The sequence below is a fragment of the Lathamus discolor genome, chromosome Z, assembly GCF_037157495.1.
Source record: "Lathamus discolor isolate bLatDis1 chromosome Z, bLatDis1.hap1, whole genome shotgun sequence".
Classification (NCBI taxonomy): domain Eukaryota; kingdom Metazoa; phylum Chordata; class Aves; order Psittaciformes; family Psittacidae; genus Lathamus; species Lathamus discolor.
Window position 1 is genome coordinate 5,352,445 of NC_088909.1, and position 15,917 is coordinate 5,368,361.

The 15,917-nt window shown below is 37.4% G+C and overlaps 1 protein-coding gene across 3 annotated transcripts in view; it reads right to left on the reverse strand.

Moving 5' to 3' along the window:
• The window catches only part of CDH13 (cadherin 13), a 533,860-nt gene that overhangs the window by 30,794 nt on the left and 487,149 nt on the right, over positions 1-15,917 (reverse strand). For 2 of the 3 annotated variants that reach the window (XM_065662579.1, XM_065662578.1), the window contains exons 12-13: positions 14,616-14,849; positions 13,018-13,233 (exon numbers count right to left, since the gene is read on the reverse strand). In XM_065662579.1, the coding sequence (XP_065518651.1) occupies positions 13,018-13,233; positions 14,616-14,849 (450 nt within the window). Of the gene's footprint in view, positions 1-12,994; positions 13,234-14,615; positions 14,850-15,917 lie in introns of those variants that run through there. The other variant, XM_065662577.1, reaches the window with a different exon arrangement.

Sequence of the window (15,917 nt, forward strand, 5' to 3'; positions counted from 1 at the left end):
GGGAGGAAAAGGGAGGAAATCTGGAGTCATTGTTTTTGTCTTCCCAGGTAACCACTAAGTGTGATGGAGCCCTGCTGTCCTGCAAATGGTTGAACGCCAGCCTGCCCATGGGAAGTGGTGAATGAATTCTTTATTTCGTTTTGTTTGTCTGTGCAGCTTGCGCTGTGTCTGTTTAACTTTCTTTATCTCAACCCATGGGTTTTCTCACTTTTCCCTTTCTGATTCTCTTCCCTAGTCCTTCAAGGGGGAATGACCAGCACTGCGGTGCTCAGCTGCCTACTGGGTATAAACCACTAAAATGCACTGGAGACTTCATACTCTCCACCCAGGGAAGAGACACCTCCAGGGTCAAATACCAAAATGCAAGTCAAACATGCACATCAAAACTCACAAACACTCATGAAATGTTTGTCTAGTATATATTGCACCTGTACATTTAGATGATCAATAGTTTTGTCACACAGACACACACAGCACGAGCAGCTAGTCATTATGGTCTTTACTGGAGACTAAATAATGGTCATTATTAGATGCTGGTTTGTGCTCTTATTTTTAATTATCAACTTTTCTTTTGGGGCAAATCAAGTTTAATATAATTATCAATAAGACTATTTAACTTTATTTGCTTCTTTCTTGTTATCATCTTGGTATTACTTGAATTGACTTCAGTATTAAGTTCTGCCAGCTGGAGGCCTGTTCAGATGGGCTGTACAGCCAGGCAGGCCCCTCGACAGCATGGAACAGCCTGTCCTTTCCTCTGCAGCATGGCCTCAGTTCTGTTAAAGGTAAGTAAAGTAAATTAAGCAAGTGTAAAAATCCACAGAGGGAGCGATGGATGGGGATCATTGAAGTGAGATGTATCATCGAGACTTCCAAATAAGACAAATCTAGAATTGCCTGGCTCATGGATTTTTAGCATGCTGTTTAAACAAAAGGTCTGGCCACAAAATTAGGACCCAGACTTACATGCAGGAAATTCACGATCATGACTTGTCAAAGTTTAGATATATTTGGATTAGGGATTCCAGCTAGGACTAAATTGTGACAAACAACTTCACCTCCTGGGGTAGTGAAGAGCAAGAGTTCAGGACCCTAACCTCACAGACCATCAAAAAAATAGCATTTCCAGATCACAATGGAGCTTAGCGTCATTAGAGGTCATTTGTTTACTCCTGACTCAAAGGAAGTAACACCAGCCTTTGAATTGGCAAAGCTACCCTGAATCTTTAGGAGATCCCCAGAGGTCTTCCTGCTAAGGACAGGCACCTGTACATGATGAATGAACAGCAGCTGTAGCACTGAATTTCGTACAAACCATAAGCTGAAACTTCACCAAAGGAATCTGTCAGCATGAAATTAGTAAGTATTGCATGGATTCAAGAAGCTAGTGACTGCTTCACCAACAGCTTGTAAATACAGAGCAATATATGCTGATTTATGTGCAGACCTGAAGAAAAGCTTGTACATTTTACATCATATTGACAGATATAACGGATGTTACTACCTCGCCATGCACCTTGGTTTTTTTGAGTAAATTATCTATTAAAACTAGTTAGTTCAGGTTTAATTATGAAAATGATTTGTCCTATGCTAGTTTTCGATTTCTGTCTGTTAAAGACCAGTTTCTCTCCCTCCACAATACAAGCATGCTTTTGATCCTCCCTGTTACCCCACCTGCCTTTTTAAGCACCATCCCATTCCTTCTCCCTTTCATCTCAAAGCTCTACAGTCCCTGACAATTCTTTTTTCTACTGAAATTGCTTCTCAACTTCATCCTTTCTGTCCTATCATCTGCCTTTGACCCATGCCTGGAAATCTGATGTTCTCTTGGCTCCTATCACTATCTCCTTTACTGTGATTTCTCTAATCACTTTTCCAGCATGTCTTTCAGCCTTATTCCCTCCACCCCAGGTTTTTGGGGACACCCTTTTATCCCTCCACTTTAATTTCTTCCCCTTATTTGCAACACCATTCATGCACATTCATCAATCACTTCAGTGCTGACAACCCACAGATCTTACTTTCTTTGCCTGCTTTTTTATTTAGACCAGAAGTGTTGAGGTCTAACTCTGATACCTTTTCGATGCTTAGCTGACAGCTCTGCACAGCTAAAACTGAGCTCTTAAATCTTTCCCCTAAAGCACTCCCTTACAGTTGTTCCTTTGATTGCTCCGGACAACATTATCATCCTGCCTCTCATTCAAGCCTAAAAACAGAAACAAATTGGATTAAGTTTTTTTGGCATGGAATCTCTTTTCTAGGCCTGTATGTTTTGGTTATGTCTTGATCCAGAGGATTCTTTTTCACACATTGTCCCAAAGGTCTTTTTCTAGCCATTCAAACAGCGAAATCTCCTACCCACGCTCCTCTCAGTTGGCAGTTTTGCAACAACTTTCCATGGCCCTTGACAAATTCAAGCTACCGTGTGCTCATATCTTGTTAGCCTTTTGCTGTACAGAGCATTTTCCCATTTTGCCACTTTGACAAAACCTCTGTTACTGTGACTCCTTCGTGGCCTCTTCTCTACTTCACATATTTTCCTGGATTATCCCTGCGTTATCTGTTTTTCCTCTCTTTCACAGCCCATGATGGCAGATTTCATTGACATGTTTGGGGTTTTCCCCAAGCTTTCCCACATAATAGGAGCTCCATAAAATGCTGTCTCCTTAACATCTGCTTTGCTGACACATCTACAAAAATCTTGGCATGGTTAGAGGGTGCCAGGAGTATTATGAATTCAGCTCAGCCCTTTCACCAGCTTCAGCTTAAGTTATGTTTAAAGAATTATCTTATTCCAGACATTGTTTGGAAGAATAGGATATATGCCTCTGCTTGTTAATGATGACTTGACCCTTTTTTTGAAGTGGATCGCTGAAAGAGTGACTCTTGGCTTTTAAAATCAAATTCAGCATTCAAAATTATGGGCTATAAAATTCAGCAGTAATAATCTTTAGTAGTTCCAGTAAGAGTGCTTGAGATAAAATCTGTGATTGTTCTTTCCATTGCACACAAAATTGCTTATGTCCACTAGAGAAGTTAGTCTGCATTGTTTCTGTGCTTAATAATGGAATCTATCAGCTACAAATATACTTTCTAAAAATATTCTGTTACAATGATATCATGTGTTCATTACTGGACAAACATTTTGTGCAGTAACTCCCTGAATGCCAAATCTATAGAAATCAAAAAAAAAAAAAAAAAAATTGTGCAGAAAACACAATGATGAATCTAAGCAAATCTGCTGAAACCAACAGAACTGCTCTGTTGTAAATTCTTTGGCGATCTCCAAATTTAAAACCTCTCATCCCAACTGGATTTCCAATGTTCATTATTGTTTTCTGTATAGAAATTGCAGTTTTCTTGCTTGCTTTTTTTTTTTTTCCCTTTATTCTCCTCATGAAGAAGGACAAAGGAAAGTTCTAGAAATACACACACACTGCCAAATTATTAGGGTCTACTTCTTATTTGAACCCCATATCTCAAGAGCTAACCTAAAGATTCCTAGCTTCCAGGGTTTATCCACTGACTTCAATGAGATTGTGGTGTTCATTTAATTTTTTTAACCCACTGTTATGTACTTTATATCATGCATGATATAAAGTTGCAGATGGCAACAGCACATAAACGATAGTAGTATTTAAAGAATGCCGTGAGCATAAAATGTGCAAATAATGTGTGCAGGGAACACATTTGCTGATCCATTCTAACTATCTCTTTTAGGAACTTTATACCCTGGTAAGCCTGTGCCTGGCAGGTTTAGATCTGTACACTAATGATCATTATGCCTAGTAATTATTCCATTTCTTGGTTGTTAAGAGCAACACTGTCTCTATTGCTGGTCTCAGCACTCAAGAATCATAACACAACATGTGTTGTTTTCAATGTGATTTCTGTCAAGCTACAACAAGTAATGTGCTGCACACATTTACAGGCATGAAAGCCACAATGGCAATGTGTGCATCGTTGTCCTCAAGCAGTCACCCCCACCTTTCCCTGAAGGTGTCTGGGGAATGCACAAGCAGCATACAGCTAGCATAGCTATATATAACTTCCTTCTCCAGAAATCACTCTCTCTGAAGTCTCTAATGTGATCTTCACCATTTTAATCTCACAGTTCTCCTCTGCTCTCTACTTGAGAGATACATTCAGGCACATTCCTTTTAAGATAACAGTCAAATAGTGAGATAACAGTGAAATAGGCAGGGTTATTTTTATGTGCTAGCTGTCTGAATTATTACTATTCTGGTTAATGGGTCTTAGATAAGAAAGCACAGATCATTATCAGAAGCAGATGGTGTCTGTTGGTATTAGTACTTTGGCATTGGAAGATGATGTTTGCTTTGGCTGGTCAAGAAAACTGACAAACATTCTACATGTTTATCTGATCTAATGTGCTAATAGTATGAAGTACAATAATGCTGTAGGCATATAGGTTTAAGTGTTCGGCTTAGGGTCAGGAGATTCATGATGTAGAAACAAATTTTCCTTTTGGAAAACCAACCCCTTCCTACTCCCACTAAAGTCTGTTGATGTTGGCTGTAGTTGGAATGTCAAAAGAGTTACTGATGTTGGTAGCACACTCGACAGCATAGATCTGAATGGTCATCTAGTCCTGGGGTTTTAGATGCTGAACTGGAAAATGAGAATGCTGCCTTATACAGACTAAGCGTTCATACTATTGACTTCGTAAATGACTATAACTCTGTTTATTTCACAGTGGTCTAATTCAAAGTTTATTTCTTATGGTGATCCACACGATTGATAGAAGAAAATGGAGAATAAATGCACATAACTGCACGACAATGATTTCATGATGACCCATACTAGGAAAAAGGCAACTGTTAGCATGTAACCTCATTCACTCCTTTTCAGGCGGCCAAGAGCTCACATTCCAGAAGAAACATTCTAATCAGCTAATAAACAATCTGATTTGCAAAATGACTTCTGATTTCAGAATATGCTCTGGCATCTTCCAAGCACTCTAGCTTTCCCTTTTGCAGCCCTAGTTCTAGCTTTCTCTGAACATATTTACACATTAGTGACTCAATTCCCTGCTTATTTTAAAGAAACACATCTAAAAAGAGCAACTGAAAGCCTTTGAAAGATGTGTTTCTTATGAAACCAAATTCACTGCTCATTACACAGACTATGCTTCCCATATTGCAGTTAAGACATCATAAAAATTAAAAGCATTTAAGTTTCATGCTGACCTGCTATACAGGAGTGAACTTTACCCAAGATATATTCATCCTCTAATTCCCATTTAACATAGAGAAGAGAGTTAACGCAGCTGGAGCCTGGAGTTAACTCATGCATGCTCCATTTCTTTCAGATTTCATTCAATTACCCTTTCATCAGAAATATTACATTAATCTTTGCATAATTAAAAGTCTACATTACATCATGGACTTCACTGAAACCTCAGTAATGTTAAAGAGGTAATGTGCAAATGGTATAAAAGATAAGAACCATGTTTCTGTTTTGGCAGCTCATTAACATCCAGGTATTTCTTTCCTGGATTTACTATCTATAAAAGGATATTAATTAGATACACAGTTATTAGTCTAGCCTTTACATAGAGCTTGAAATGTCATAAATGGGTTTCGTGTACATCCTTGGTTGATTTGTCATGGATAGTTTCTGACACCAAAAAGTGTCACAATATTTGTACCATATGCCTATAAATTATAATATTCTGCATTTTTTTGTAAAATAATCATTTAATAGCTATGCTCTTCTGTGACCTTGTCTATGCTCCAGAGCACTGCCTAGGCTTTGCTGCAAGTGCCAAAATCTAGCACTCCTTGAGTTTTGACTACCCTGGTACTATTTCAAAAAAACTAAGGAATCCTTTCACCCTAAATCTCACTGAGTTTGAAAGACAAACACCTATCTCCAGACAGATACCATGTGTCCTTATTCACACAGTTAAGAAATTTGATTTCAAACAGTAGGTATCCTTGTGGCTGCTTTAGTTAGTGATCTCGCTGAACAGTAACACCTTGTGGAAAACTTTATAAGGAAGAGAGAAGCAAAGGAGTTTATCCTGAATATTTGCAGCTTGGTATGCCATCATATACAATTTGTTTCCTATTTATGTGAGGGAATGTTTGCAAATTTCTTAATAATATGAAAAACACAGGATGTGTTAGTGCTGTGCTTGCAAAATGAGTGTCTCATAATTCTACTCAAGGGTGAAGTAATTTTCAGAGTATCTGTCTGACACCAGCAGGTGATGTTTCCAAGAGTCTTTCTCACAGTTAGAACTCATTTATTATAAGACTATACTCACAGATCTGAAACTGTGCTGATTTATGCAAGAGTGCTCTTATACTTCTAACTTCTCACTGTTGAAACCTTGTTTCTGCTTCATATCTTCTTTGCCGTGTACCCACATATATTGACTATGTAATGGGCTGTTCTTATGAAGTGCAAAATGTATGTATGGGCATATAAAAAACACCATCTGAGACAAAAGTTCCTCTTCTAATACAACTCCTGTTCACTAGGACTGTGAAATATCTTACTGGGGCTGCGGGTGGCAGGAGGTTCTAAGGCAAAGCAGCTAAAAACATCTTAGATTATTACTCTTTTAAATAAATATGAATTTTAGCTGGATACTTTGCCAAAGCAATGCCATCTACCTTTGACCAATAGGAAATAAACACTTCTTTTCCAGTTCTTCCAAAACAAAACAATTACAGAGGTGCCTGCCTGCAGTTTGGAAGTATATTTTCTCATGCCCTAATCTAATAAATTTAGCTGAACAGTTGAAAATATTCAGTTAGTGAAATGAATCAGTACTATTTTGAAGTATCATTGAACAAGTCTCATAATTTTTCATATTTATGGTGAAAATGAAATGTATCAAGCATAACAACTACACAACCTTTAAAGCAAAGTATAACTGCTTAAGCAGTCAGATCTCATCTTTGACAGCACTACAGCTTAGTTTATTATCAGTTTTTAATAAGGGGAAGAGGAATATAAATAGTCCAGACACATTCAGATCTGCAGGTATACACTAATTCCAGTTAAAATACTAAAAGAATAATCTGAAAAAAAAAATCTTATTAAGTAAGAACAAAAATGAGAGGAAAGTATGCTTAGAAGCCCTGGAGAAGTAAAAATCAAATTAGAAAATTGCCAGGTTTGGATATGTTGGAATTAAACTGACTATTTCAAAATTTGTCAAGAAGAACTCATAACCACGACACCTTACATAAGCACTAACCAATGACATCTGCAACTGTATTGCAAGGGGAAGGTGAGACTTTAAGACCTAGTCTGAACTACGCCAAACATCAATGGCCTTTTAAAGGACGTTGTAAGTATCAGGTGTCTACTAGAGAAGCAAAAACAACATCATCTAACCTTTAGACACAACAGATCACCCCCATTCATTTTTAATTTCACATCTGAAGCTGAATAGCAAGCTGACCACATGCAGAGCACATTTTGAAGTGTTTGTATGTTATAGAACAGGGAAATATCCAAGGACAGCGACAGTCAAAAGAAACAAAAATCCCATGGTGTATAGTGGTCATTAATGACAGAAAAAATACAAAAATATATTTGAACTGGCCATTTATTCAGTTCTAGTTTTTAGTCATAGTCCATTACAGAATAATTTAGATGATAACTCTCTGAAGTTATATATTTATATGACTTTAAGAGGCTGTTCAGAAAAGAAATACAAAATATTATATATCAACAGTTACTATGAAGAAAAATCATAAAATGTTCATTTGAATTCACAACACTGAATGGTCTATCAAACCAATTTCATTAAATGCTCATTTCACGTCTGCAGAATGACCATCAGGAACAGTATTAGAGCTCTTAAGGAGGGAGCTATATTTGCTAGTAACATTTTTCTCTATTGCATTCCGAATGCATCTTTTAAAGTATTGTATTTTTTCATGTCTGTACTTCTGGAACATGTTTGGATGGTTTAAAGTGTGTGTAAAATGCCATTTCCCACCTAATTGACTCCATAAAATGTAATGTCATTAAGCACATTTTAAATATGCTGATGTATGATTTGAGGGAATTTCTATTTGTCATGTCTACATGACTAGGTATATAAACATTCTGTCTCCAATTACATACATACATACGGACTTCTGTGCCATTTCAAGCACTATTAACTTTAGGTGGGCTTCCAAAGCCAACTGCACAAAAAATTGCAGGATTGAGTACACCTGCATAGAAATTGTAAGACTGGACACAGAGGTCTGTGTTAAAAGCAAGTTCCAGATGAGACGAAGACTATCTCAATTTGAATGCAATCTGTTAACCCCCTTACTACAGGGGTAATCTCCCTTCCTTACTACAGTCTAATCAACCAAGATCTTTAAGAAGCCAAATAACAGTGGCATTTTTTTATACATGCAACTGAGAAAACATCTAGATTCACTGATAATTGAGCAGTAACAATAATAATGTTATTATGGACAAAAGGATCTGTAACAGAGATATTAATATCAAAGTAACAGTGGTTATTGCTGCTGTTTTTATTGGTTTTAGGAAGTGAGATTTATATCACTGAAATTCACTAAATGTCAGGTCTTTCTAATTACTTGGACAGCATCATTTAAGTGCTACTTTAAGGACTAACATTCTATGTGCTCTAATGCAAGAATGCAACTTAAAAATAGAGTAGTGCAACCCACACCATTACCCCCAAAACCCTGTCACAGCAAAACTCTCCCCCATCTTGGTAGTTTTTGAAATTATAGCTAATCTAGGGATATTTTACTTCTCAGAAATGGGAAAATTTATCTTGCAAACTTTCCTGCTCTTGAAAATTAAACTGCTCTGAAAAGCAGAAAAATTGCAGCTTCCTCTTTGGAGCTAAAAGGAACAAGGATGAATTTTCTCTCTTTTTCTCGAGAAAACCAAAATTCCTTCTGCAAAAAACTAAACAGTAGTTGAGCCCTGAAAAAAACCCAGCACCTACTCAATTGTCTAAAATTAATTCAAGTAACTCACCATAAAGGCTGAAAACTGAATGCACAGGTAACAAACCTGCCCTTGTAATGAAAAGAGCAATGACCTTAAAGGTCTTTTCCATCTGAAACCTGCTATGATTTGCCTTAGTCTTATGCCATTCAAGAATTCATTGCTTCAGTCTTCAGACATTCAGTGTCCCTGCACGAATAACACAGGTTATATAGGAGATACAGGTGCTTCTGTGGCTTTGAAAACTGAACTAGGTGAAAGGTAGCATTGCAGTTTTAACTCTGTCTGTCTATGTTCAGGTACATTCAAATCCAACAGTTTAATAGGATTTAAATTTTTGTATTAGTTTATTAACAAATACTTCATTTTCAAGTAAAAAAAACCACCACATTTTTGTCATTGACCCTGCAGCTGCATTCCTCAAATCAGAGAAACATTCTGCTGGGGGACAGCAGGCATTAAATCAGGGAAAGTTAGTGGAAATTAACAGGAAGTTAAATTAAAGGGTATTTCTAAGGCTTCTTCTTTGCAATCACGGTACAGACATCTGTGTGAGTCTCTGCTTTTCAACTCACCTGAGGCCTTTCACCATCAGTTTAACAAATTAATTTCAATGTAGAGACCTCCAGCTTATTTAATTTCTTTACAGCAGTATTTCCCCCAGTCTTTTACGTTACTTTTTGCTCACAATAATGGAATTCTTTACTTATTTAAGCTCAAAGTCAACTTACAAGTTTGTAGTCCACCGGCCAGCTTCACTAAGGGTAGTTTCTTATCAGTGGTTGACAGTCACCTAAGATGTCATTTCTTTTTCATCATGAAATGTTTAAAGCCCTGTCTTTTTCTAACAAGGAAATTAAGTAATTTAAGACTTCATATTCCTTCCAATATGTGTTAGCATCAACTATTATAAGTTTGGAAAGGTCTCTACCTGTCCGCTATACATCCTTCCAGCTTGGCTTCAGCAGTTCCCAGTGGTAATAAGTTAGGCTAAGTATGAAATATGCAAAGATGTACCTTTTCCTTCAATAAATCAACTCTCTATTTGCCATCTTTTAATTCTACCAAAGACTTTACTGGTTTTTTGTGGAAAACTAGCAATCTGCCCATATACTTTTGTATCTTATGCTTTCTATTTCTGGTTGTCAAGAGCTAAATTTTTCTTGTTCCAAGTATATCCACCTTTCCAAGGGTTCCTGGGCAACTCGGCAGTCTGTATCCCATTATCCCTCAATATACTGAACGCAGTAGGGTAGCTACAGAATAGGAGAAACTGCTGTTTTCTGCATGCATTACAGTTTTAATCAGGCTTTTCTGTTCCGTGCCCAGATACTTCAGAAATCTACCACGTATGACTTCTTTCACAATTTACGAAGGAGGCACATATTCTAAGTATAGATAATAATTGCACCATTTAAATGATAATACCAAGATGTTTTGTATGGGGAGGAGATTCATGCAGGGCATTTTTACCATGAACAGCTCATTCATAGGGCTATGTATCTTCACACCAGATGCCAAATATGAAAAGAAATACTTTGGCATGAATAACAAAGTTCATTTGACTGAAGGATTTACCTCCTAGGAACAAGAGCCTCATAAAACATAAACACTGGGAGCAAAGTGAGCCACGTAAGGGCTTTTGCAAAAATTAAACCCATAACTTGCCACTAGAAATGGGATGTTTCATCTGTTCAATAAGCACTAAAGTTCTCTTTGTTTTTATGGCATCGTAATCTTTGATTACTCTGATAAATATTTGGACTATACAAACATTGCAATGGAACTAATCACAGTTATAAAAAAAACCTATGTGTGAAAATGAATTAGGAATGCAATGAAACCAGCATATTTTAGAGAAGTTCAAATACAGAACCACATTATTTTAACTGGCTCCTGGCCTCATTCTTTTATGTCTCCATGTAGTCATTTACACCTGAGGAAAATGGTTATGAAAGTTGTTATGCTTGCTGGTTTTACATAAGCAAAATTAGGTCACTGTACCAGGCATGGAATACCAGTCTCGCTGTGTGTCACTGGGTGAATCCAAACCAAACAGCTGACTAGCAGTAAATTTTAACTCAAAACTATGGTCCTGTGTTGAGGATTAGGTCTCTCTCTGTTGAAGTCTGTCTGTGGAAATCATGCTCTCACTCACAACTGTGTATAAAACAGCCTCTACCCTAACAGGGAGATCTCCCTTTTCTCTTCCTCTCAGCTCACCCACTAGTTCCCTTTGCTTTGGCTTTATTGCTCAGGCCACAGACAAGAACATCATATCGTTGGTAGATTGTGTGTGTAACTGTACTCTACACTTTATTTAAAATTACAACTCTCCCCATACTTATTACGGTTCTCTGAATGAATGTAAGAAAGATTGAAGAAAGGCTCTAGGTATGTGTGTATTGCTTCATAGTGAAAAGACTATTCAGCATTATTTATTCTTTTACAATAGGAGAGGAAATCCCTGTCATTCAGAGCAGCATGCACCATTCAGATGCAGGGAGCCTATATTCTACCTATAGCTGTGCTGGAGAAGATATGTAGTCAAGCAAACCAGCTTAAGAAGAGCTGTCCAATACCTGGAACTTCTTTTCATAATTTCACTTCAGGAAATTATGAAATTATTTGTGAAAATGATCAGACTTCTTTGGGGGCTATATAAAAGCAACATGGCTGCTTTCAAAACCACAAAGCTTTTCTCTACCTCATTGTATTCTGAGCAGATACATTAATGTAAATGAAGTTCAAGTGCAAATCATGTCAGATAAAAAAGTAATTCCAGTGACTAAAGTCATGCATAGTATAGTACCGGCAACATTTATGGTGTGGTAACAAGAATATATGTGGATCAATGAGCTGCGAATCTATATCACTGATGTGACTGATTGATAGTGTCACGTACTGTTGAGTATTTTTAACATACTGCTTCTAACAGCTGAAGTCTGCACTTGGTTTCAGCAGTCAAAACACAGAATAACTGAACCAAAGCCAATAGGGATACTTCAGATGTCACTGAGTGGAACAAACATTGTGAATTTGCACTTAGCATTTATATAGTCCTTCTCATCTTCAAAGAGCATCCACAAACATTAGCTAATTCTAATTCTTTCATAATGACCTTCCTGCTAACCTTTTGGGATAAAAGCAAGAAACTGTAAGAAAAAAAAAAACTGGTAAGATGTGTAATCAAGCGCAAACTGATCCTCAGATGTATAAACTATCTCTGCCTCATGCTAGATTTTATCTCAGCAAGAATAGAAGAACTTTCACCAAGGCTCATGTATTAATTCACCATATAATGTATTTTACTAACATGAGACGACAGTAATAATCCTTGAACAACAGATTTACTGTCACAGTTATAGGACACAGCTATTCTCTTTTAATAGACAAGGAACTCAAAATAATATTGCATTAAAAATTTTGCTGGGAGCTGTCACAGGACAAGCCAGTGAATGTCTAGGTCAGATACTCTTCAGTCCTTCTGGGATGTTTTTACTACTGCCAATTGAAGTAAGGAATTTCTTGAGCCTTTTTTAGAAAGCTTTCTTGGAAGCAGCAGAAGCTTACTTTACTCAAATAAGTTCCTCTTGTTCCAGTTGCTTGCACACTTTGTACAGAGGAATAGATTGAAGACGACAGTACTCATTTTCATGGTGACCCAGAACAGCTATTGTTACAAGAACACCTTTAATCTCCTGTTTCTGTTTTCGAACTGAATTCAAGTAGGGATAGATGAAAGGAAGTGTCTCACTAATCTGCTAGTACAGCTGGTACTTGGTTTATCATATGCTAGCTCTAATTCTCTTTGATTCTTCTTAAAATTACTGTTTCTATTTCTTAATTTGACAATCAGGCATTTGTTGCTATTTTTGATGATGAAAAAACCCTTCCCTCCCTCTTTCTTATAGTTACTTCCTTAGAAAAAACCCCAAACTTACTGCATTATGATATCAATGTATGAATTTAACCTCTCCCTCAGTTCCTGCACAGTGTGTAAATGAGACATTAAATAATACTTCATTACTTACAGTTCAGAAAAAGACTTACAAAGCAAGCTAAAGAGCGAAAAGAAGATAAGGGTCATGCTGATATGAAGGGCATCAGTTGCACTGCAATCCATTTTGGATTTCCTGCAGGCACACACTTGCAGTTTCAATTCTGTGTTGTTAGTCAGAGGAGGATTCCCAGAATCTGTCACCGAGATTGGGATGTTGTAATTGGCCTTTTGCAGATTTTGAAGCAGGATGATCTGGGCATGAGTATCTACAAAGGATAAGGTGAAAATTAGCCAAATAGCGGTTGTCTGGAAGGAAAGAAGAATTTGCAAGCAGACATGATACAGTTACTCCTGCAAATTAAGATGAAAATGACCACAGCCTAAGGAAAAGATTAAAGAATTTAATTGGGTGTAAGAAGAGGCAGTACAGAAATTTTTTCCTGAGCTGAGAGCTAATTGCAAACTTATTACAAACCTCACAAAAATAAATATTTTTAAGAGCTTCTTTTTCTTTAAATACAGTATATAAAAGTCTGCAAATTATTGGCAGAATTTACCTGTGGAAACTAATATGCTAATCAAGCGCTAAGGCATATCATCCCCAAGGCAACACGAGAGGGACGAATATCTGTATTTATTAAAGGAAAAAGCCCTTATTGCAAGGAAGTACAGGCATAGCTATTTAAATGCTTCCCCAGTTTGCCTGAGAAGGTGGCAAAGGGAAAAATGCACCTTCAAACGCACAGATCTGCTCTGCCTGAGCAACAGTGGGTCATAACCGCTACTGGTGCCCAGATGAGTGTGCTGGTTCTTTTAGCAGTGTTAACAAAGAGGTGGTTTGATGTTTGGAGAACAGCAAAGGAAATGACACCTCCACTTTTTCCTGAAGCTAGGTAGAGACATTGCAGCTATATCCTGGCTACGCCTTGACTACGTCCTGGCTACATCTACCTTTATTTTTTTCTAAGAAGAATATGAAACAAACCGCTAAAAGATTCAATAGTGACATAGATACTACATGCTAGAAACAAACAGAAATAATATATATTAAAAAGAAATCACAGAATGTACTACTTTGTGTTTGCAATTTGGTATATGAACCTTCTGCAACTGCATAGCATGCGCTTTGATCCTCTTACCAGCAACGTATGATCCCAGTGCACTGAAGTATTTTATTTGCGAAGAGTTCGAACACTTAAAATCAGGAAGTTTTTCAACTTATAACCAATTGTAACATTGTATATTGTAACAATAATCTGCTAAAGTCCATGCAAAAGTTTCATGCTGTCCTAACGCAAAGCCTTGTGCATCTCATGCAAACAAATGTCATGCCATTAAATATGGTCATCCTTACAAAGCTGCAAGTCATCAGCAGACTTTCTTTAATGCAAAACTGAAAGCGGAAAGTTTGTTCAACATGACAAGAGGAGGAAAAAAAGCCTGGTTTTAGAGAAAATGTAGACTGTTAGTATGTCCCACCAGGCAGCCGGTCTGAGCAAACAGTGTAAAGCACTAGCAATAGGTCCATCCTACAAGACTTTTGCACACAACTGCTCCTAAATTCACAAAATGGACAGCCTCAGGGTGAGTATCTGGGATGTAGGGGTAGGGGTACAAAACGCATAATTAAAAGAAGTAATAGACTTACCGTTAAGCGTGGCAAGCCTCCACATTTTTTCTGGGCCAGTTTGCTTACTCAGTTCAAATGTGAATGGATCTGTGTTGGGAGGAAGGTCTTTGTCTGTTGCTCCGAGTACCACTATCCTGAGATCTTTCCCATCATCACAAACTTTTGCCAGTGTTGGGTAAAGGGATGGGACATTGTCATTGACATCCCCCAAGGTAATGTATAAAGTTCCTGTACCTGTAGCGGGAGGGTGACCTATATGAAAAAACAAACATATGTTTATTAAATCATACTTACATAAACAACTGCTCTTGTTTGTACCTGCATGCTTGTGAAGGGAGATAAGTTTTATAGTTCTTACCTTTGTTATATAAAAATTATTGCTTAAAAATTGATGAGTAGCTATTGTAAATTTATTGGTTTATTTTCAGAATGCAGCCTGTCTGATTCTCTACAGTATGGATTGCTATTTTAAGGAAACTTCTGGGAGAGGAGTGTTTTGAAGTTAAAACGAGTTTAGGACATGAATATCTGAAAAAGAATCTGTTCATAAACACATACTGAGAGAAACATAGGAAGAAACATGCCTAGAAGGAAGGCATAGTATTAAAAGAATCAAGAACAAGACAAGTAAGAGGAAAAAATGCTCTGGAAAATGATACCTTTTATTTACCCAGAGTCACCCTGTGTTTGCAGTGGTGTTTCAATCCTTTTCAAATGATTTGCCAGCCTCAGCCCTGACCTGAAAGAACCCATTTCAGAGGTAAGGATGCTGTCTACTCACCGTGGTACTGCTACAAGCCTTTACGCCAAGACTGTGACTGACAAAGCAGCCGTGGCGCTGGAAGCTTTTGTAGCGAGACATCTGTCCACTGGGAGCAGGACTGAGACTAGCACCTCATTTCACAGAGGTCACAGAGGAGCTGACAAGTGGTAATAAGTTTCAGCTACTACAGATGTTTGCATGGTTGAGCCAGTAACGTACTGCTTTCAGTCTAAAAGCTCGGTATCCTTATCGTTTATCCTTTTGCCATTCCATTTTACCTGATGCCAGAGTTTTCTAAACGCACATTACTTTCTTCGTTGTATACCACACTTAATTCCTCATTTGAAATGCTGCATTTCTGGGCTGTTTTTATTACTCATTTTTCTGATTTAGATATAAGATCTATGATCTCTGCACATTCCTTAGCTATAAACCCTTAGCAGGTAGAAACGATCCGAGATGTTGCACTTAACCTGTAAAGCACTAGTGCAACCTGTCATGGTAGTTTTGAGTTTACCACTGAAAGAGGTGTGTTTTAGCATAATTACCCTGCCTAT